Source organism: Pan troglodytes, chromosome 15, assembly GCF_028858775.2.
Source record: "Pan troglodytes isolate AG18354 chromosome 15, NHGRI_mPanTro3-v2.0_pri, whole genome shotgun sequence".
Classification (NCBI taxonomy): Eukaryota; Metazoa; Chordata; class Mammalia; order Primates; family Hominidae; genus Pan; species Pan troglodytes.
The window spans coordinates 29,408,055-29,429,247 of NC_072413.2; the positions used below are offsets into that span (position 1 = coordinate 29,408,055).

At 39.6% G+C, this 21,193-nt stretch overlaps 1 protein-coding gene across 18 annotated transcripts in view; it reads right to left on the minus strand.

The window, feature by feature from the left end:
* Window positions 1-21,193, minus strand: part of HECTD1 (HECT domain E3 ubiquitin protein ligase 1) — a 107,908-nt gene that overhangs the window by 60,035 nt on the left and 26,680 nt on the right. For 16 of the 18 annotated variants that reach the window (XM_009427619.5, XM_063793291.1, XM_063793285.1 and 13 more), the window contains exons 3-10: window positions 18,115-18,349; window positions 15,042-15,269; window positions 13,658-13,939; window positions 13,289-13,559; window positions 12,178-12,254; window positions 11,993-12,091; window positions 9,486-9,600; window positions 8,432-8,606 (exon numbers count right to left, since the gene is read on the minus strand). In XM_009427619.5, the coding sequence (XP_009425894.1) occupies window positions 8,432-8,606; window positions 9,486-9,600; window positions 11,993-12,091; window positions 12,178-12,254; window positions 13,289-13,559; window positions 13,658-13,939; window positions 15,042-15,269; window positions 18,115-18,349 (1,482 nt within the window). Of the gene's footprint in view, window positions 1-8,431; window positions 8,607-9,485; window positions 9,601-11,992; window positions 12,092-12,177; window positions 12,255-13,288; window positions 13,560-13,657; window positions 13,940-15,041; window positions 15,270-18,114; window positions 18,350-18,523; window positions 18,891-21,193 lie in introns of all 18 variants that reach the window. The other 2 variants (XM_063793290.1, XM_063793289.1) reach the window with 1 other exon arrangement.

Here is a 21,193-nt window from a genome sequence, read left to right on the forward strand (position 1 = left end):
CCAAAGTGCTGGGATTACAGCCATGAGTCACTGCGCCTGGCGCCGGTTTTTATTACTGGCCCCAGTTTTTATTTATATTCCACTGTAAATACCAGAATTTAACTATTAGTTTTATATCATGACTTATTTAAATTAACAATGTATTAGAATGTTTATATGTTATTTATCTATCTCTCTCTCATATACTGAGCCATCATGAGCAGTAACCTTTTTATGTACTTTAAAAACATAATTCATTTAACCCACACAACAAAACCTATGAGGTGGGTTTTATTATCTCAAATTTACAAGTGAAGATACTGAGCGATAGTTAAGTCAGTCTACTAAGATCACCAAGCTAATAAATTACAGAGCCTGTATTCAAATTCTATCTCTTAATTAGATGATACATAATACTCACAACATAAAATTTTCCTGTTTAACACTATTATATAAATTTTGAACATTTAGTTTACAGTCTTTTCTATTAAAAATAGCACTATTTATTTTTGTGTAAACAGTTTCTTCATATTCCTTCAGTACAGAGGGATTCTTGGATCTAACAGCCTAAACACTTTCATTAAGTATTGAATGTGTATGAGTACTGCATTCATATTGGCAAACTGATTCAAAAAAGGTTGTTAACACCTTAAATTATCACTAAATATGAATATCTACAATATTCCTTTTTTTAATGAGAAATTAAAAAAATTTCTCATTTTTTAAGTTTCTTAACTGTCTAATAGGTAAAAATGATACCAAATTTTACTTATTTCTAAAATGTTTTGCTTTTTACTAGTAAGGAAATACTTTTTTTTTTTTTTTTGAGACAGCATCTCACTTTGTCATCTAGACTGGAGTGCAGCAGCACAATCTCAGCTCACTGCAGCCTCGACCGCCCAGGCTCAAACAATCCTCCCACCTCAGCCTCTCGAGTAGCCAGGACTACAGGTATGCGCCACCATACTCAGCTAATTTTTGTATGTTTTGTAGAGACAGGGTTTCACTAGTTGCCCAGGCTGGTCTCAAACTCCTGGACTCAAGCACTCCTCCCACCTCAGCCTCCCAAAGTGCTGGGATTACATGCATGAGCTAACACACCCAGCTAGGAAATACATTTTTCCATATTAATTTTTTGCTGTGTTTCCTCTTGAACACTGTGCCTTAATTTCATTGACTAATTTACTCAAATGGCTCTGAAATTTTTACGATCAATTTGTAAATACCCTTTGTATATAATAAAGACAGTATCCCTTTGTCATATTTGCTAACAAATACCCACCTGCTGGCAAATTTATTTAGATTAAAAGTTTCTATTCTGAGACATTTGTGGCTGCAGGTAATATTGTTTCTGTTATGTAGTAGTTTTATGTTTTTTACATAAAATAAATTTAAAAGGACACATTTGGCTAATGCAAATAGGTTTCTAAAGTAAGCCAGGCATAGTGGCTCACGCCTGTAATCCCGCAGTTTGGGAGGTCAAGGCAGGGGAACTGCTTAAGCCCAGGAGTTCAAGACCAGCCTGGGCAGCAAAGCAAAACTGTCTCTAAAAATAAAAATTAGCTGGACCTGGTGGTGTGTGCCTGCAGTTCTAGCTACTCAAGAGGCTGAGGCAAGAGGATACACTGTGCCATGGAATTCAAGGTTGCAGTGAGCTGTGATCATACTATGCACTCCAGTCTGGGTGACATAGCAACACCCCGTCTCAAAAAAAAAAAGAAAAAAAAGAAAGAAAGAAAGAAAGGAAAAAGAAAAAGAAAAAGCCAGGCTGGGTGTGGTGGATCACGCCTGTAATCCCAGCACTTTGGGAGGCCAAGGCAGGCAGATCACCCGAGATGAGGAGTTCGAGACCAGCCTGGCCAACATGGCAAAACCCCATTTTTACTAAAAACACAAAAAAATTAGCCGGGCATGGTGGTGTGTGCCTGTAATCCCAGCTACTCAGGAGCTGAGATGGCGCCACTGCACTCTAGCCTGTGCAACAGAGCAGGACTCTGTCTCAAAAAAAAAAAAGAAAAAGCCATTCTTCCTATCAAGGTCTGATAAACATTCAAGTATATTTTCTTTTGCTCAGAGGTTCTGGAGGGGCTCACGCCTGTAATTCCAACACTTTGGGAGGCTGAGAAGGGTGGATCACCTGAGGCCACGAGTTCAAGACCAGCCTGGCCAATATGGTGAAACCCTGTCTCTACTAACAAAATACAAAAATTAGCTGGGCATGGTGGTGCATGTCCTTAATCCCAGCTCCTCGGGAGGCTGAGGCACGAGAATCGCTTGAACCTGGGAGTCAGAGGTTTGCAGTGAGCCAAGATCATGCTACTGCACTCCAACCTGAGTGACAGAGCAAGACTGTCTCAAAAAAAAAAAAAAAAAAAAAAGTTTTGGAGGATAGGGAAAAAAAGTATCTTATCTTTTTGTTTTCCTAATATTTTAGTTTTTAAGTCTTAGAATTTGTTTAGATTTAAAATATAAGATAAAAGATTAGGGTGATTTTTAAAATCAAACTACAAAGCAGATATTCCAGTACCACTTAATAAATAGTACCCCCTCCCCTGAATGATCTGAGAAACATCCATTATAATACATTCAATACCTACATATAACTGGCTCTATTGGGGGGACTATTTTATTCCATTGATTTACACACTACTCTGCTAGTTATCATAAAAATTTCACTGCTAAAGGGTTACACTAACATTTCAGATTTTTCTTTAATAATCTCACCTATTTATTCTTCCAGATGAACTTTGGGATCTGTCAAGTTCTAAAACAAATTCTGTAGTTATTTCCTTTAGAACTGCATAACCTACAAATTAATTTTAGAAGAATTTATGTCTTTAGATTATTTAATGTTTTCACCCAAGAACAATTTCCCACTATATCCCACCAAGTCTACTTTTTTCTCTCAAATTGTTTTAAAAAAAAAATTGGGCCAGTCGCAGTGGCTCACACCTGTAAACCTAGCACTTTGGGAGGATCACTAGAGCTTAAGAGTTCAAGACAAGTCTGGGCAACATAGTAAGACCTTGTTTACACACAAAAAAATAAAAAAATTAGTCAGGTGTGGTGGTGCTCGCCTGTAGTATCAGCAACTTGGGAGGCTAGAGAATTGCTTGAGCCCAGGAGGCTGAGGCTGCAGTGAGCTGAGATCACGCCACTGCACTCCAGCCTGAGCAGCAGGGTAAGATCCTGACACACACACACACACACGCACGCACACACGCACACACACACACACACACGCACACATGCACACACACACACACGGAAAGCAAGAAAAGAAAACCAGACCACACACGGTGGCTCACGCCTGTAAACCCAACACTTTGGGAGGCTGACGTCGGAAGATCGCTTGAGCCCAAGAGTTTGAGACCAGTCTGGGCAACACAGCAAGAATTCATCTCTACAAAAAAAAAAACTATTTTAATTAGCCAGGTGTTTAGCCAGGCATGGTGGCATGCATCTGTAGTCTCAGCTACTTGGGAGACTAAGGTGAGAGGATCGCTTGAGCCTGGGAGGCAGAGCCTGCAGTGAGCCAAGATTGTGCCACTGCACTCTAGCCTAGGTGACAGAGTGAGCCCCTTTCCTCCCCCAAAAAATTAGCTGGGCGTGGTGGTGCACAACTGTGGTCGCAGGTACTTGGGAGGCTGAGTTGGGAAAATCCCTTGAGCCCAGGAGTTTGAAGCTGCCGTAAGCTATGAGCAATCCACTATACTCCAGCCTGTGCGACAGTGAGACCCTGTAGCTAAAACATTTTTTTTAAATTTTTAAAGGGCCAGGCGCAGTGGCTCACTCCTGTAATCCCAGCACTTTAGGAGGCAGAGGCAGGCGGATCACTTGAGGTCAGGAGTTTAAGGCCAGGCTGGCCAACATGGCAAAACCCCGTCTCTACTAAAACTACAAAAATTAGCCGGGCATGGTTGTGCGTGCCTGTAATCCCTGTAAACCCCTGGGAGGCTGAGGCAGGAGAATCACTTGAACCCAGGAGGCGGAGGCTGCAGTAAGCCAAGATCACGCCACTTCACTGCAGCCTGGGTGACAGAGCAAGACTCTGTCTCAAAAAAAAAAATTTTTTTTTTCAAAAGGTCCTCATAAAGATCTAGTTTGCTGCAAAGGAGACTCAATCTTTGTCCAGTTATTTATACTAACTCCTAAGATGTTTACTTATCAGACCTGTTCAAAATTCTATGTAGCTTTCTTCTAAAACAAAGTGGAGAAGTACTCAGTCTAATTATCTTACAGAGAAAATAACCAGGCTTTTACAAACTACTCCACCACTGATACTACCAATCTCTGTTTTGAAGCCTTCACTGATCTGCTGTCTGCCTTTTATTTCCTGAACAGATACTGTGCACAGGCCTACACAGGTAATAGCTAATGTCAATATACATGAACACTCCTTTAACTGTCTGAATCAGTGTTATGTTTACTTATGTGATAAAACTTCAAAAAAACTGGTAAAATATCAGGTTGTAACCAATCCACCTTGTTTTTTCGAGACAGGGTCACATTATGTTGCCTAAGCTGGTCTCAAGCGATCCTACTACCTCAGCTTCCCAAGTAGCTGGGACCAGAAACGCGCCACCGTGTGCTCCCCCTTGTTTTTAATAATGCTAAATAATTCCAAAAAATAAACTATCACTTTTCAAATACCTCTAACATTGTAGACACTATGCTACACACATATTTAATTTTTATTCTCACTCCTAAAGAGGATTAAGTATAACTATCCTCACCTTGGAGACGAGCCAATTGATTAAGAGGTTATGTGCTTTGCCCATGGCCAAACATATAGGAAAGTGCAATGAGTTGATTCCAGAGTATGAGTTCTTAAACTAAGACATATATTATTTTCCTAGCTACAATTAAATGTGTCTGCTAATAACTACCTGGGAAAATTTAGCATCAAATTTTCTAACACTAATATCTCCAAACATTTAAAATGATAAAAGAAAATAACCATCCAATAAGGGAACTCTGTTATATGGTAGCATACTTTATAATTTTCTGATGGCCTTATCATGAAGCACTTCTACTCCAGAATGATTCTTGCACTGGCATAACAGATGGTCCTCTAAAATTTTCAGACCAAATTATCTTGTTCAAAACTGAACTTGCTCATTTAAGACGATTCAAGTCTTGTGTAATTTAAAAAAAAAAAAAAAAAAAGTGACCCCACTAACACCTACACCTCTGTAGCTATTTGGGGAAGAATTAAAAACCAAGCTATTAAATGTTCACAGTGAATTATTTTGCGGCCAGTTCTCTCCTATTTAAAGCAGACTGCTTGTATTTTAATGTCAGCTCATAATACTGGTATTTGAGGTACTTGAATCTTATAAAACTGCCTGCTCTACAGACCTCCTGAACTGAAAACGACCAAAATCAGATTCCTACTCAGCCAAAAACCTGCAGTCATCTTTCACCCTTTCTTCCTTCAATCCACCATCTAACTGGTCACCAATCCCTATACAACCCATCTGCCAAACTCTTAAATTTGTTCTCACTAATCCAGTTGCCCTGAAGTTCCTATCTCAATCAACACTTGTCTGTTTCTATTCTCTCCTTCCTCCAGTTCTTCTCTCTGCCAGGGTGTCAAAGTGATCTTGATCAACAGAAATCCAAATGTGTCAAATTTTCCTTACAGGTCTTTAATAATCCTTCTTAAATGTGAGGTAGAGTCCACGCTCTTTCACATGGCCTACAAAAGCCATCATAGGTTATAAAAAGCTCCTCTCTACTTTCTTAACATTATTCTCGGAGCTTTCCAAATGTATCCTGTACTCCATTAATATTGAAATACTTGCAACTGCTAACAAAACACACTCATTCAATCATTCAATAAATATCTACTGAGGACCTAAGGATCAGGCCCTATTCTATATCTCCTTGCCTTTGTAGGAATATAGCAGTACATAAGACCAGCTCTCGTGGTGCTTACTTTAAAGAGACAAGACAATAAAACAAACAAAACCCCCCAAAAAGCAGTATTTCAGAGAGTGTAACCTTTTTTTTTTTTAGATGGAGTCTTGTTCTGTTGCCTAGGCTGGAATGCAGTAGCGCAATCTTGGCTCACTGCAACCTCCGCCTCACGGGTTCAAGCAATTCTCCTGACTCAGCCTCCCGAGTAGCTGGGACTACAGCCAAGTGCTACCATACCCAGCTGATTTTTTTATTTTTCATAGAGACAGGGTTTTGCCACGTTAGCCAGGCTGGTCTCAAACTCCTGGCCTCAAGTGATCCACCTGCCTCGGCCTCCCAAAGTGCTGGGATAACAGGCGTGAGCCACCGCACCCAGCCAAGATAGCATAAGCTTTGTAAAGTCAGTAAAACATTATTGATATAAAAAGTGTAACGGGGTAAATTTAAATCAGGGAGACAGACTTCAATGCATGTAACATTTGAACTGAGAGCTGAATGGTATGAAGCAAACACCCATTCAGAAGATCTAGGGACAGAAAGTTTCAAGCAGATGACAAACAAGTACAAAAGCCCTAAGGCAAGGATGTACTTGGAGGGTTCCACAAACAGAAAGAAGGCTAGCGTAAGTGTAATGGGCCAAATGTTAGGTAGTACTCTGTTGGAGAGCTGGGTTGGGATTAGGTAAGAACTTGCAAGCCTAAGGGTTAAGGAGCTGAGTTTTAGTTAAAGCCAATTAGAAGCTATGAAGGGTTCAAACTAGGAAGTCGTGTGATATAATTACGATTTAAAGATATAATTCTCAAGCCAAGTGCGGTAGCTCATGCCTGTAATTCCAGCACTTCAGGAAGCTGAGGCCAGAGGATTGCTTGAGCCCTGGAGTTAAAGACCAGCCTGGGCAAGATGGCCAGACCTCATCTCCACAAAAAAATGAAAACATTAGCTGGTGTGGTAGTGCACGCCTGTAGTCCTAGATACTCAGCAGGCTGAGGTGGGAGGATTCCTTGAGCCCAGGTGTTCAAGTATGCAGTAAGCTGTGATTGTGCCACTGCACTCCAGCCTGGACAAGAGAGCAAGACTTTGTCTCTAAAAAAAATTTTTTTAAAAATGTATATAATTCTCAGGACAGGCGCAATGCAGAAGCTCACACTTACAATCCCAACACTTTGGGAGGCCAAAGCAGAAAAATCCCTTGAGGCTAGGAGTTCAAGACCAGGCTGGGCAACAGAGCAACACCATGTCTCTACAAAAAATTTAAGAATTAGCCAGGCAAGGCGGTATACATCTGTAGTCCTAGCTACTTGAGAGGCTGAGGTGGGGGATCGCTGGAGCCCAGGAGTTCAAGGTTACAGTGAGCTATGATTGTGCCACTACACTCCAACTTGGGTGACAGAGCAAGACCTGTCTCTAAAAATAAATATGGTCAGGTGTAGTGGCCCATGTCTGTAATCCCAGCACTTGGGAGGCTGAGGTGGGTGATCACTTGAGCCCAGGAGTTTGAGACCAGCCTGGGCAACGTGGTGCATCCCCATCTACACTAAAAGTACAATCTGGTCATGGTGGCATACTTGTAGTCTCAGCTATTCGGGAGGCTAAGGTGGGAGAATCACTGGAGCCCAGGAAGTCAAGGCTGCAGTGATCCAGCCACTGCACTCCAGCCCAGGTGACAGCGATACCGTCTCAAAAATTAGTTAATTAAAAATATATATACACGCACACATCTACATATATAATTCAGCCTAATATGTACCAACATTGTAAAGGAGCAAGAGAGAAAAAGCAGAATGATTAATTAAGGAGGCTACTGCAGTGGTCAAACCCTTTGGTAGTTTGGATCAGAGTACTGACTAGCAAAAGATGAAAAGAAATAGCAAGCTATGGATACACTGTAGAGGGAGAGCCACAAGGAGTTCCTGATGGATGGATTCATACCTTCATGCATTTGCACATACTGTTCTTCACCCATGCTTCCAAATCTGTCTGCCTAGAAAACTCCTAAGTATCCTTTAAACCACAATTTAAATCTCACCTCTGCATAAAACTGTCTCCAATCTGCCCAGCCCAATTAGTTGTTAAATTATCTATATTCCCAGAGAACCCTGAATATGTGCCTAATCTACCATTTACCACTCTATGTTTTACCCACATACATCCTTACTAGCCCGCAAGGGGAAGAGTGAGCAAGAGCCAAATCTCATTTATCTGTATAACTCCTCCAGTGGCCATCTCATACTGTCCCTACCAACAGGCTTCTAAAAAGCTCAATAAGTGGTTGCAATACTTATCAAACAGAGATTTAATATTCAGAGAGCTACCTAAAATTTGTTAAGAATCTAGTAATCTTTTCTAAAACTTCTCTTCGTTCAGATCGTCAGAAGAAAAGATAGGACTTTCCCACTTCTCATCTAATTTTTATTCTTACCACACCTTTTTAACATTAAAATAAACCTCAAATACTTCTGGAAAAGGGAGATAAATAAAACCATATAATTGGTGTAATTTGACTAACACATCAAATAGTATGAATAACTACCTTATTGAAGGCAGCATAGTTTGCTGAAATGTTTGTGCAAACACTGGCAATAACCTTTTCAAGTATATGGGTGCCATTTCCGGATCTCCTTTGGGCTCATTACATTCTTCTTCATCTTTGTTTGTATCTTTCTTTTTCTTATCATCTCCTTTATTAACTGGACACATCCAATCACCTACAGACAAATATTTTTTAAAGAAATACTTTTTTGGAAACTTTTGCTTTCAAGGAAAAAAACCTTAAGATATATCCAACTTCAAATAATAATTATCTCTAATTAACAAATACACTGAAATTAGAACATTGTTTCAATGATGCTTATAAGAATACTAAAGAGCACTAGTAACTTCAATGAGCTCAATAACAAATTAAGAAGATAATTTTGGATACTCTACTTCGTTCCAAAAATTATTTCACAGAGCTTCTGGATTCATCAACCCTCTGAAAACTTAAAACTTTGGTCAGCCGGGAGCGGTGGCTCACGCCTGTAATCCCAGCACTTTGGGAGGCCGAGGCGGGTGGATCACGAGGTCAGGAGATTGAGACCATTCTGGCTAACACGGTGAAACCCCGTCTCTACTAAAAATACAAAAAAAACTAGCTGGGCACGGTGGCGGGTGCCTGTAGTCCTAGCTACTAGGGAGGCTGAGGCAGAAGAATGGCGTAAACCCGGGAGGCGGAGCTTGCAGTGAGCCGAGATAGCGCCATTGCACTCCAGCCTGGGCGACAGAGCAAGATTCCACCTCAAAAAAAAAAAAAAATTTTTTTTGGTCAAACTACCTATCTAAACAATACCAAAGTATTCTTTATCTGACATTCCCATATTCCTTGAACTTTAGATTTTGGTTATTCTGGAATCAGGCAGTCACAATCTCAAAGAACATAGAAAATTAAGCTGTTAAAGGTTTATTAAATATAAGGATATACATATATAATTATTTGACTTCACAGGAATAGTTCATTTATATAAGGTTAATGTGTCTACAGAAAGCTATGGAAGTGAAAGCTGAAAAATAACAGTAGATGGCTTCAAAAGAAAGAATGTAGCTCTCACCTGGAGACTGAAGAATAGCTACCACTTCACTATGGCCCCTTTCTCGAGCTTTATCTAATGGAGTTTTCCCATCTTCATCTCTCAGATCTGGATTTGCACCATGCCGTAACAGAGTCTAGAGAAGAAAAGCATTTAATTTGAATATAACAATACTTTATTTCTTTGACATCCAACTATGTAAACTAAAGATTTTCCAGAATTACTTAATCAAGTAGGTGGCAATCCATATCTCTGCCTTTGCACTTAGTACCTTAAAAGCAGCCTATTCTGTAATCTCAGCACTTTGGGAGGCCGAGGTGGGTGGGTCACCTGAGGATGGAAGTTCAAGGCCAGCCTGACCAACATGGAGAAACCCCGTCTCTACTAAAAATACAAAATTAGCCGGGTGTGGTGGCGCATGCCTGTAATCCCAGCTACTTGGGAGGCTGAGGCAGGAGAATCGCTTGAACCCAGGAGGCAGAGGTTACAGTGAGCCAAGATCGCTTGAACCATTGCACTCCGGCCTGGTCAACAAGAGTGAAACTCCATCTCAAAAAACAATACAAAGCAGCCTATCATAACTTGAAAAACTTATGAATTAATTGTACTTGGTTATTTATCATCATCTCAAATTAAGTATATTCCATCTTAACATGTCACCTTCTCCATCAAACTCTGCCTCCCAATTTCTTTAAAGAGAGGTACTGTTTAATTTATGATCTGGCAATCAACGACATTGCCTCCTATATACTGCCGATTACCAAGTTAAGTCAAATTAAATTTTAGACCAAAAAGTCAACCAGGTGTGGTGGCTCACGCCTATAATCCCAGCACTTTGGGAGGCTACACCGGAGGATCACTGGAGGCCAGGAGTTCAAGATCAGCCTAGGCAACATGGTGAGAGCTCGCCTCTACAAATAATACATAAATAATAAAATAAAAATAAAAATTAGCCAGTATGGTGGCACACGCCTATAGTTCTATAGTGACTCCGGAGGCTGAGGCAGGAGGATCACTTGAGCCCAGGAATTCAAGGTTACATGAGCTATCATTGTACCACTGCACTCCAGCCTGTGAGACAGAGCAATACCCTATTTCAAAAATAAAAAGTCATCAATATATCCACCTCTATACCCACTAACACCTTAAACCTTTCATAATTTCATACCCAGACTACTTATTCACAATGGCTCAATAAAAACTTTTTTGCTAACAGCTGACTTTAAAAGTACTTGAAAGGGAAACTCTAAAACCTTCTTTGCTCACTCAGTATTAGTCACCCTTAGAAGCATCATTCTCTCTAAAAACTAACCAATTGAAACAAATAGAATTCAGGCTTGAAGAGACCATCCTTCACAGGCTAGAAAGCTATGAACCTGTTATTGAAAATTTTGTTGTAGTGTAAAGATGACAATAATAGCAGCTACCATTTGAGCACCTGCAATATGCTGATTACTACAGTAAATCTATACAATATATTTTTCTAATTCTCACAATAATCTTGCTAAGAATACATACTTATTTTATAGATAAACTTAATAAATTGTCCAAGATCATATAGCCTTTTTTGTGCATAAGCTGAGACTCGAATCCAGGCATGCACAACTTCAGAGTGGACTAACCTCGTACTATACCAAATAACTTCACAATTGGCAGATTACAGACACCTAGTTCATACATTTGATGTAAACCTTTTCATTTAACCTCTTTGGACCTCAATTTCTCTAACTGTAAAAATAACTCCCCAAAGTCCTTTGCTAGTCTGAGTCTAGTGATTCTTCCACAAACAGAGTATTTGGCTGGGTGCAGTGGCTCACACCTATAATCCCAGCACTTTGGGAGGACAATGCAGGTGGATCACTTGAGGCTAGGAGTTTGAGACTAGCCTGGCCAACATGGCAAAACCCTGTCTCTACTATAAGTACAAAAACTAGCCAAGCATGATGGCACACGCCTATAATCCCAGCCACTTGGGAGGCTGAGGCACGAGATCGTTTGAACACAGAATTCAAGGCTGCAGTGAGTCACTACTGTGCCACTGCACTCCAGCCTGGGTGACAGAGCAAAACCCTGTCTCAAAAAAAAAAGAAAAGGAATATTTTATTGATGAATACAAACAAGAGAAAATATGGGCAAAGTTATTCATTGCCAAGAGTAACAAATTGGAAACAATCACATGTTCAACACTAGGTGACTAGTTGAATAAACTTGTAGTACAGGATATGCATACAGATATAAAAAAGTTCTCTACATGCTAACAGGGAGAGATCTCTAATTTATATTATTAAGTAAAAAAAACAAAGTACAGGTGAGTGTATAAGAAAAGGAGGGAACACATATATATATATTTGTTTTTATTGAATCTGTATTAGGAAACACTAAAAAGAAAAAACTAATTAAAAACACTTATAGTGAGTAAGGGGGAATGAAGTGGATGGAGATGGCATGGAAATAAAAGGTTTTATATCATTCTAATTTTTAAACCATGTAAATGTTAAAAATTAGTAATTTTAAAACCTAAACTTTACCTTTGCTACTTGAGGTCTTCCAAAACATGCAGCATAATGTAATGATGATGACCTTTGACCTCTATTAACATCTGCACCTCTCTCACAAAGAAATTCTACCTGTAAAATGATAACGAATCATAAAGCTGCTTTTTATTAATATTTCTATCCTTAATTTAAATACCAGCTTTTATTTATTAGCTTACCATTTCCTGAGTTCCAAAAGCAGAGGCCCAGTTTAATAGAGTCTGACCTACATCATCCATAAAATTTACTTCAAAGGCTGAAATTTTGAAGGAAAAAAAAAAGAAATGTATTTTTAAAGCCAATAAAACACTAAACTTTTCTAAAGACTGAACCATTTTAAGATCGTCATTAGTCATCATCTAAATAAAGAGCCAAGAGAGTGTTTTAAATATTTAGGTCAACTATAGAGCAGTACATAATCAGCAAACTTGAGATCAGCTAAGAAAAAGTATTTAAGTCCAGGCACGGTGGCTCACGCCTGTAATCCCAGCACTCTGGGAGGCCGAGGTGGGCGGAGGTCAGGAGTTTGAGACCAGCATGGCCAACATGGTGAAACCCCATCCCTACTAAAAACACAAAAATTAGGTGGGTGTGGTGGCACATGCCTGTAATCCCAACTACTCGGGAGGCTGAGACAGGAGAATCGCTCAAACCCAGGAGGCAGAGGACGCAGTGAGCCGAGATTGTACCACTGCACTCCAGCCCGCACAACAGAGCGAGACTCTGTCCCCCCACTAAAAAAAGAAAAAACATCTGAAAATGTTTAAACCACTGGAGATTCACAAGGCTTTAAGTCTTAAAAATAAACATGAAATAACAAAGGAAAACACTAAATACACAACTAAATAAGGTAGTAGTTGCTAAAAGAGGCTAATCCACATCCATAATCCAAAGAACACAGAAGAACAAATCTGATGACCCAGAAGCATCTTTCAGGAATTATATTTGCTCATCACCTCATGTAGCAGTCAAAAAAAATCTGCATTATTATAATTCATTCACATCAGTTCCTATCAATCTTGAGAAAACCTTGGAATTTATAAGATCTCCTTCAGGTAATAAAACAGAAATTTCAAACTTTATAGAAGTTTTACTCATTCAACAAGCATTTATTCAGGTTTCACCAAGAACCAAGCTGATAATTACACAATTATACACAGGGATAGGGGAGAATATCGAAGGGGTGCCACTTTGTTATCTGGATTTCTAAGAGTACTGTCCGAAAACTAGAAACTGCCTATATGGTTATCTCACAACTTTCTTTTTATATTTAAAAAAATATTTTCTGACCTCCTGTGTCAATTGCATCTATAAGTGCATCGGTATCTTTACTTCGAATACAATCTATAAGCTGCCGATGTGAGCGCTCCCCAGAACTATCTAATCTCCGGAGTCCTGGGATTCTGCCTGTAGATCCAGCACTAGACTTTGGCAAAGCTTTTCGTCCTTCAAATAATAGCACCAAGAGAAGGTCAACCAAACGCATAGTATCAAGCACACATCTTTCATCACCCTGCAATGCACTTTCAATTGAATCTGGAAGCTCCGACCTCAGAAGATCCTAGAAAGAGAATGGGAAGAAATAAGTTTAATATATTAGCATTATACAAAAACACTTTTTCTGAAGATTAAAAAGCAAAGATTCAAAAACATTCTTACATGTGTTACTACCGGAGAGCCTCTGCAAAGTGTTGAGAGCAGACTTACAATTGTTGACACCTGATTACTCAATTTGGAATCTGCAGTGGTGGATGGAGCTCCTGTGGTGCTGCGACCTGGTTTGCATGCTGATGATGGTCCTGAAACAGTACCACCAGCAGCAGCCATTCGAGATAACAGCTCCTCAGTTAATCCATGCTTGGCTAATGGAGCTGGGTCAACACCACGACGGGTAAATCGGTCAGCCAGTGATGCAAAGCATCGCAGAGCTCCATCTGAAACCTAACAATGTGAAGAAAATGCCCACAGATAAAATCCACCTAAAAAGGGTTAGTAATGATCATTTCAATACTGACACTATAAGAAAGGCAACTGCAGCAAAGTGATTAAGCATGTGATCTGCCTATTGAATCGTGGCTCCATATACTGCTAACTGTGTAATCCGAGGAAGTTACTTAAACTGCTTAAGGCCTCAGTTCCCTCATTTGTAAAATGGAGATATTAATGGTATCTATATCTCATTGTATTAGCTTAAATGAGGTAACATATATAAAGAATCTAGATGGATAATAAAAGCTCAAAAATATTAACTATTATTATGTGTACCTTTGTCTTGATAATCTATGATATCAACTGAAAATAACATCTGAACAATAAAAAGTCATTAAAAGCCAAGTTTTATTTTCTAAAGTATGCTAATTCAATAAGGATTTACAGATAAGATTATAAATACTGTCTTATGCCTGGCACAGTGGCTCACGCCTGTAATCCCAGCACTTGGGGAGACTGAGGTAGACAGATCACAAGGTCAGGAGTTCAAGAACAGCCTGGCCAATATGGTGAAACCCTGTCTCTACTAAAAATACAAAAATTAACCAGGCGTGGTGGTGGTCACCTGTCGTACCAGCTACTTGGGAGGCTGAGGCAGGACAATCGCTTGAACCCGGGAGGCAGAGGTTCCAGTGAGCCAAGATCATGCCACTGCATTCCACCCTGGGTGACAGATCAAGACTCCATCTCAAAAAAAAATAATAAAAATAAAAAATACCGTCTTATTTAAATGAGATCTATCTTAAGTCAACAAAATCAGGTCAACAAAATTGCACCAAGTCAGCAAAATTACACTCAGTACAAGTACAGCTGTAAAAATATTTTTGTGATATTTAAATTTTAAGAATAAACATATATCACATTTATAATCTTAAAAGTTTCATTCCCAAAATGGAGATTACCACATGCAGAGATAAAATTAGAGAAAGAGGATGGAATTACCTCGATTTCATCAAGTGAAAAGCACAAATTACAGTCTATCATAATTACAAACAGGGGAACACTAAAAAAATCACTTTCTGAAAATGGAAGTATGTAACAGCAACTTATTTACCTGATGATCTTCATGTTTTAATAAACTAGACAGAGATTCTACACAAATTTCTAAAGAAGAATCTTGAGGCTCCATTTTGCCACAGAGTCTTGATACCACAGCCATAGCAGAGTGCAAGGTGTCTTTATGAACTAGATGTCCACTGTCACGAATGAAGGTAAGCACACAATTCAAACCACCAGCCTCAAAGACTGCTCCTGACTCACGAGTACATATCAGTTCTAATACCTATAATAGTAAAACAAATGTAACGAAAGAATGCAAGCCTGATTTTCAAGAATCACAGAAACAATGCGCTCTCCAAATTTATTAGTGACACATTAAAAACAGAAAAGTGAAACAAATGAAATTAATTTTAATAATACATTTTAGATGGCTGTGGTAGCTCACACCTGTGATCCCAGCACTTTGGGAGGCCAAGGTTGGCAGTTCGCTTGAGCCCAGAAGTTCAAGACTAACCTGGGCAACACGGCAAAACCTGATGTCTACAAAACATACAAAAAATTAGCCAGGCATGGTAGTGGCATGTGCTATAGTCCCAGCTACTCAGGAGGTTGAGGTGAGAGGATCACTTGAGCCCAGGAGGTCGAGGCTGCAGTGAGCCATGATCGCCCATTGCATTCCCATCCTGGGCAAAAGAGTGAGACTCTGTCTCAAAAAATAATAACAACAGCTGGGCATGGTGGCTCACGCCTGTAATCCCAACACGTTGGGAGGCCGAGGCGGGTGGATCACTTGAGGTCAGGAGTCTGACCTGTCTCTACTAAAAAATATCAAATTAGCCAGGCATGGTGGCGCGTGCCTCTAATCCCAGCTACTCGGGAGGCTGAGGCAGGAGAATCATTTGAACCTGGGAGGCGGAGGTTGTCGTGAGCCGAGATCACGCCACTGCACTCCAGCCTGGGCAACAAGAGTGAAACTCTGTCTCAAAAAATAATAATAATAATAATATTTTTTATTTAACCCAATATATCCAGGCATCATCATTTCAACATGAAATCAATATAGAAAATTACTGATATATATTATAGTCTTTTATGTATAGTCTTTAAAAATGCATGTATACTTTATACTTATAACGCATCTCTATTTGGAGTGGCCACATTTGAAGTGTTCAATAGACTTATTTGGCTACCATATTGGACAGTGCAGGTTTAGAAAGTGACATCTGTATGGCAAGCTAAAGAACTACAAGTAATTTAGCAAAAGCTCATAATAATACTCTAACACTATTTGTCTTTTTCATTATCATTCTCATGAGTCTAGGGTAGCATTTTCCAGAGGCTAAGCATGATGTGATACTGTACAAGACTGAATGCAAAAGCAGACAGGAGGATCCAGCTGTCTACTGTAAAAACAGAGTGTTCTTAAGAGACTTGCAAAAATGCCTAACAATTCCAGTCTTCTCACTTTGTTTATTTAAAAAGGTTATTTTTCATTAACCTGTTATGTATAACATGTAATTAATTTATTTTAAGATAAATAAATACTTTAAATTTATCAGTTTCAGTATCTAATATGGTAAATAAATAGACAAAACCTATATGAACAAAAGCTCTTTGGGCATCCTCAATTATTTAAGACTTGTAAGGGGATCCTGAGACAAAAAATTTGAGAACTGCTGACCTAAAGCAGCAAAAATCATAAAAAGAATGAAGCAGAAATCATTAAAAAAAAAAAAAAAAAAACAAGAAAAGAAAAAAGAATCAGGGGCCAGTCACAGTGACTCAAGCCTGTAATCCCAGCAGCACTTTGGGAAGCCGAGGCAGGTAGATCACCTGAGGTCAGGAGTTCGAGACCAGCCTGGCCAACATGGTGAAACCCCATCTCTACTAAAAATACAAAAAATTAGCCGCGCATGGTGGCACGCGCCTGTAGTCCCACCTACTCAGGAGGCTAAGGCAGGAGAATCGCTTGAACCCAGGAGGCAGAGGTTGCAGTGAGCTGAGACTGCACCACTGCACTCCAGCCTGGGAGACAGAGCAAGACTCTCTCTCAAAAAAAAAAAAAAAAAAAATCATGTAAAATCTCAATGTATTCACCACAAATAGTTCCAGTAAAGTATGGATCTAGTACTAATGCTTTTAGAGTTACATAAAGACAACAGCTTACTTTACAGGGAATATAGCAAAATAGTTAAATCCCTGGGCCCTAGAACCAAACTTCCTAATCTTCAAATTCCTAAACTTCAAGTCTTGACTCTGCTGCTCACTACTCCCAAGTATGTTCCTTAACCTCAGCATACTTGAATTTTTTTCATCTGTAACACAGAAATGATAATATTCGGCTGGGGGTGGTGGCTGACACCTACAATCCGAGCACTTTGGGAGGCCAAGGCAGTGGGATCACAAGGTCAGGAGTTCAGGACCAGCCCGGCCAACACAGCGAAACTCCATCTCTACTAAAAATACAAAACAAATTAGCCAGGCGTGGTGGTGGACACCTGTAGTCCCAGCTACTTGGGAGACTGAGGCAGGAGAACCGCTGGAACTGGGAGGTGGAGGTTGCAGTGAGTCAACATCGTGCCACTACACCCCAGCCTGGGAGACACAGCAACTGTCTCAAAAACAATAATAATAATAATAATACTATTCCTGGCACCAACCTATCCCATATAGGGTTGCTGTGAAGATTAAATGAGTTAATACCTTAAAGTGCTTAGAATAATGTCTAGCACTGGCAGGTGGTGTTTGTTGTTGTGGTGATTGTTACTATTATAATACAAAATGATTTGGGTAAGAACAGGGATAACCTATCTCTAAGTGACTACCAGGAACTGAAGTGCACTGAAGCAGCACATAACATAGCAATCACCTACAGTTTTCCTTCTAAGATAAGATTTCTTTTCGCAAGCCCCGTGGAACCTCCTTTGGTGCCACAAGGGTTGTGATTTCCACTGTTCTCAACTACTCTCAATAAAGTAAGACTGAAGATAGGAAGAATTTTTTTTTTTTAGAAATTTTTTTTTTTTAGTAAATACATTTTTCAGTCTCTAAGTGATGTTTAAATGAGCCAATACTCATCCCTGAGAGGTCTGAGAAAAACAAGTAATGAGCCAATAAGTAATACTTACCTTTACACACTGTTCAGCTAAGTCTCTGCTAGTCCTGTTGTTAAGTTCAACTACAACCAAACGATTACAAAGTGCTTTTATAGCTCCATCTACCCCAACAATCCTTCGGGTACATTCTGCAGATACATCCAGGTAGTATGTTATGGCACGGGCTGTCACCTCTAATACATTGTCTGGAGCACTTTCATCAAGAAAAATTTTGCAAAGGGCTGGTAAGAAAGTGCGAGGAGGACATCTGTAGTGAAAGAAATCATATTACATCTAGGGTTATTAAATTCTTAACAGCAAAATATTAACAAAATAATAGAAAATAAAAAGTTATAATGTAACACACTGTGCTCAATACTGTGTCTGAATGTTTATTAGGTAATATTTCTCACATTGTTTTTGCTTCCATAACAATACTCACATGCTAATTTCATCGCTGCTGAGAAGACCAAGGTGTAAATGGTTTAAAACAGCAGCATTAACTTGAAAGCATGTTTAAAAAAAAAAAAATGGCCAGGCATGGTGGCCCATGCCTATAATCCCAGCACTTTGGGAGGCCAAGGCGGGCAGATCACCTGAGGTCAGGAGTTCAAGACCAGCCTGCCCAACATGGCGAAACCCCATCTGTACTAAAAATGCAAAAAATCAGCCGGGCGTGGTGACAGGCACCTGTAGTCCCAGCTACTCAGGAGGCTGAGGCAGGAGAATCACTTCCGGGAGATGGAGGTTGCAGTGAGCCGAGATTACGCCACTGTACTCCAGCCTGGGCAACGAGAGCAAAACAAACTCTGTTTCAAAGAAAAAAAAAAAAAAAAAAATTCAGCGCTCACCTCAAACATGAACTGCTCTATGAAACCCTCCTTAAGCTCCCAAATACTTAAGTGGTACTTTCATGTTCCTTAACCCTCATAAAAGCAGCACATACACTGTTTAATGTATCACTTTATTTCCTTATTCACTTAAAATCCCAGAAGGCCAGGAACACTGCTCAATTCATATTTTTCAGAAAGAAGCATTGATTTGGGGTCTAAAAGACTGGGGTGAAAAAAAGAACAGCAACTGTGTGACTTTTCTGCGTCTGTTTCCTTACTTATAAAGCATAAGTAATAGCTAAATAACACCTACTTTAGGTCGGGCACAGTGGCTCATGCCTGTAATCCTTGCACTTTGGGAGGCCAAGGCAGGCAGATCACTTGAGGTCAGGAGTTCAAGAACAGACTGGCCAACACAGTAAAACCCCGTCTCTACTAAAAATATAAAAATTAGCTGGGCATGGTGGCACATGCCTGTAGTCCCAGCTACTTGGGAGGCTGAGGCAGGAAAATCACTCAAGCCCAGGACAGGGAGGTTGAAGTGAGCTGATATTGCGCCACTGCACTCCAGCCTGGGTGACAGAGCAAGACTACATCTCAAAATAAATACATGAAATAAAATAAAATAAAACAAAATAAAATAAATAATAATACTTTATATGGTTATGAAGATTAAATGAAATCATACACATTAAAAACAGCTCAGTGCCTAGCATATTAAACTAAACTTTAGCCCCCATCCTCTCCCTTTAACAGTCTAATGCTTATTACACAAACCTGTCCAAGATAGTTCCATCAAAAACAGAATTTTTGAGATATCATTAATACTCCCTATATTTTATCAACACTTAAAATATGAAAAGATCATAATTTACATTTAGTAGAAATCTCAGCTATGTGACATCAAATACATTATTCTAGTTTCTCTAGACAGACTAAACTACAGCTACAGACAACACAAAGGGTAATACCCTCAACATTTTAATGGAATAATTTATCTTCCTATTCTTAGTGTATGCAAGTGAGTACTTCCCATACCTTTAGTAGCCTTTAAGAAATATCTGTATGAGGCCAGGCCCGGTGACTCACGCCTGTAATCCTTGCACTTTGGGAGGCTGAGGCAGGTGGATCACCTGAGGTCAGGAGTTCAAGACCAGCCTGGCCAACATGATGAAATCCCGTCTCTACTAAAAATACAAAATAATTAGCTGGGTATAGTGGCAAGCACCTGTAATCCCAGCTACTCAGGAGGCTAAGGCAGGAGAATTGCTTGAACCTGGGAGGTGGAGGTTGCAGTGAGCTGAGATCATGCCACTGCCTGGGCAACAAGAGCAAAACTCCGTCTTAAAAAAAAAAATCTGTATGAATGTATATCTAATTCTATGGTTTAATATCCGCTTAGATGATTCTTAACTTAAAGGGTCCAGAAGAAAGAATACTGTTAAAAAAATTTTAGGGCCCGTATGGTGGCTCACACTTGCAGTCTCAGCACTTTGGGAGGCTGAGGCAGTTCAAGATCAGCTTGGCAACATGGCAAGACTCACTATTAAAAAAATACATAAAAATAAAAAAATTTTAGAAGACATCTTTCATGCAATGACTGAGTAATCATTGATTAAACACAGGTTTTTGTTTGTTTTTTGATAGTCTCGTTCTGTTGACCAGTGCAGTGGCATAATCTTGGCTCACTGCAGCCTCTGTCTCCCATGTTCAAGCAATTCTTGTGCCTCAACCTCCAGGGTAGCTAGGATTACAGGCACACGCCACCACACCCAGCTAATTTTTGTATTTTTACTAGAGATGGGGTTTCACCATGTTGGCCAGGCTGGTATTGAACTCCTGGCCTCAAGTGATCTACTCACCTCAACCTCCAAAAGTGCTGGGATTACAGGCATGAGCCACTCCACCCAGCCAGAGGTGTTTTTTATTAGCCAGCAACACTGGCAACCTATGACATATAGTCATTTGTAATATTTCTAAGTCAGGAATTAAATGCCTTGAGGCTAGGTTGTAAGAGCTAGTCCAGCAGTTCTCAGGTAAGGTCACAAAACTGCCTAGCATATCAGAATCTTAAGCCTTGTTAGAGCATACTACATATGCTCTATATATGCATATGTAGTAGATGGAAGAAATGAAAAGAGACTGTTAAAGTGTTAATACTAAAGAAAAAACACAGTCTAAAAGAGTAATGTGTTTTCTTTAGAAAATAGTAGTTTTTGAATAAAGAATAAAATGAAGTTGATAGTCCAAGTATCAAATGACAAGAATAGATTTACCAT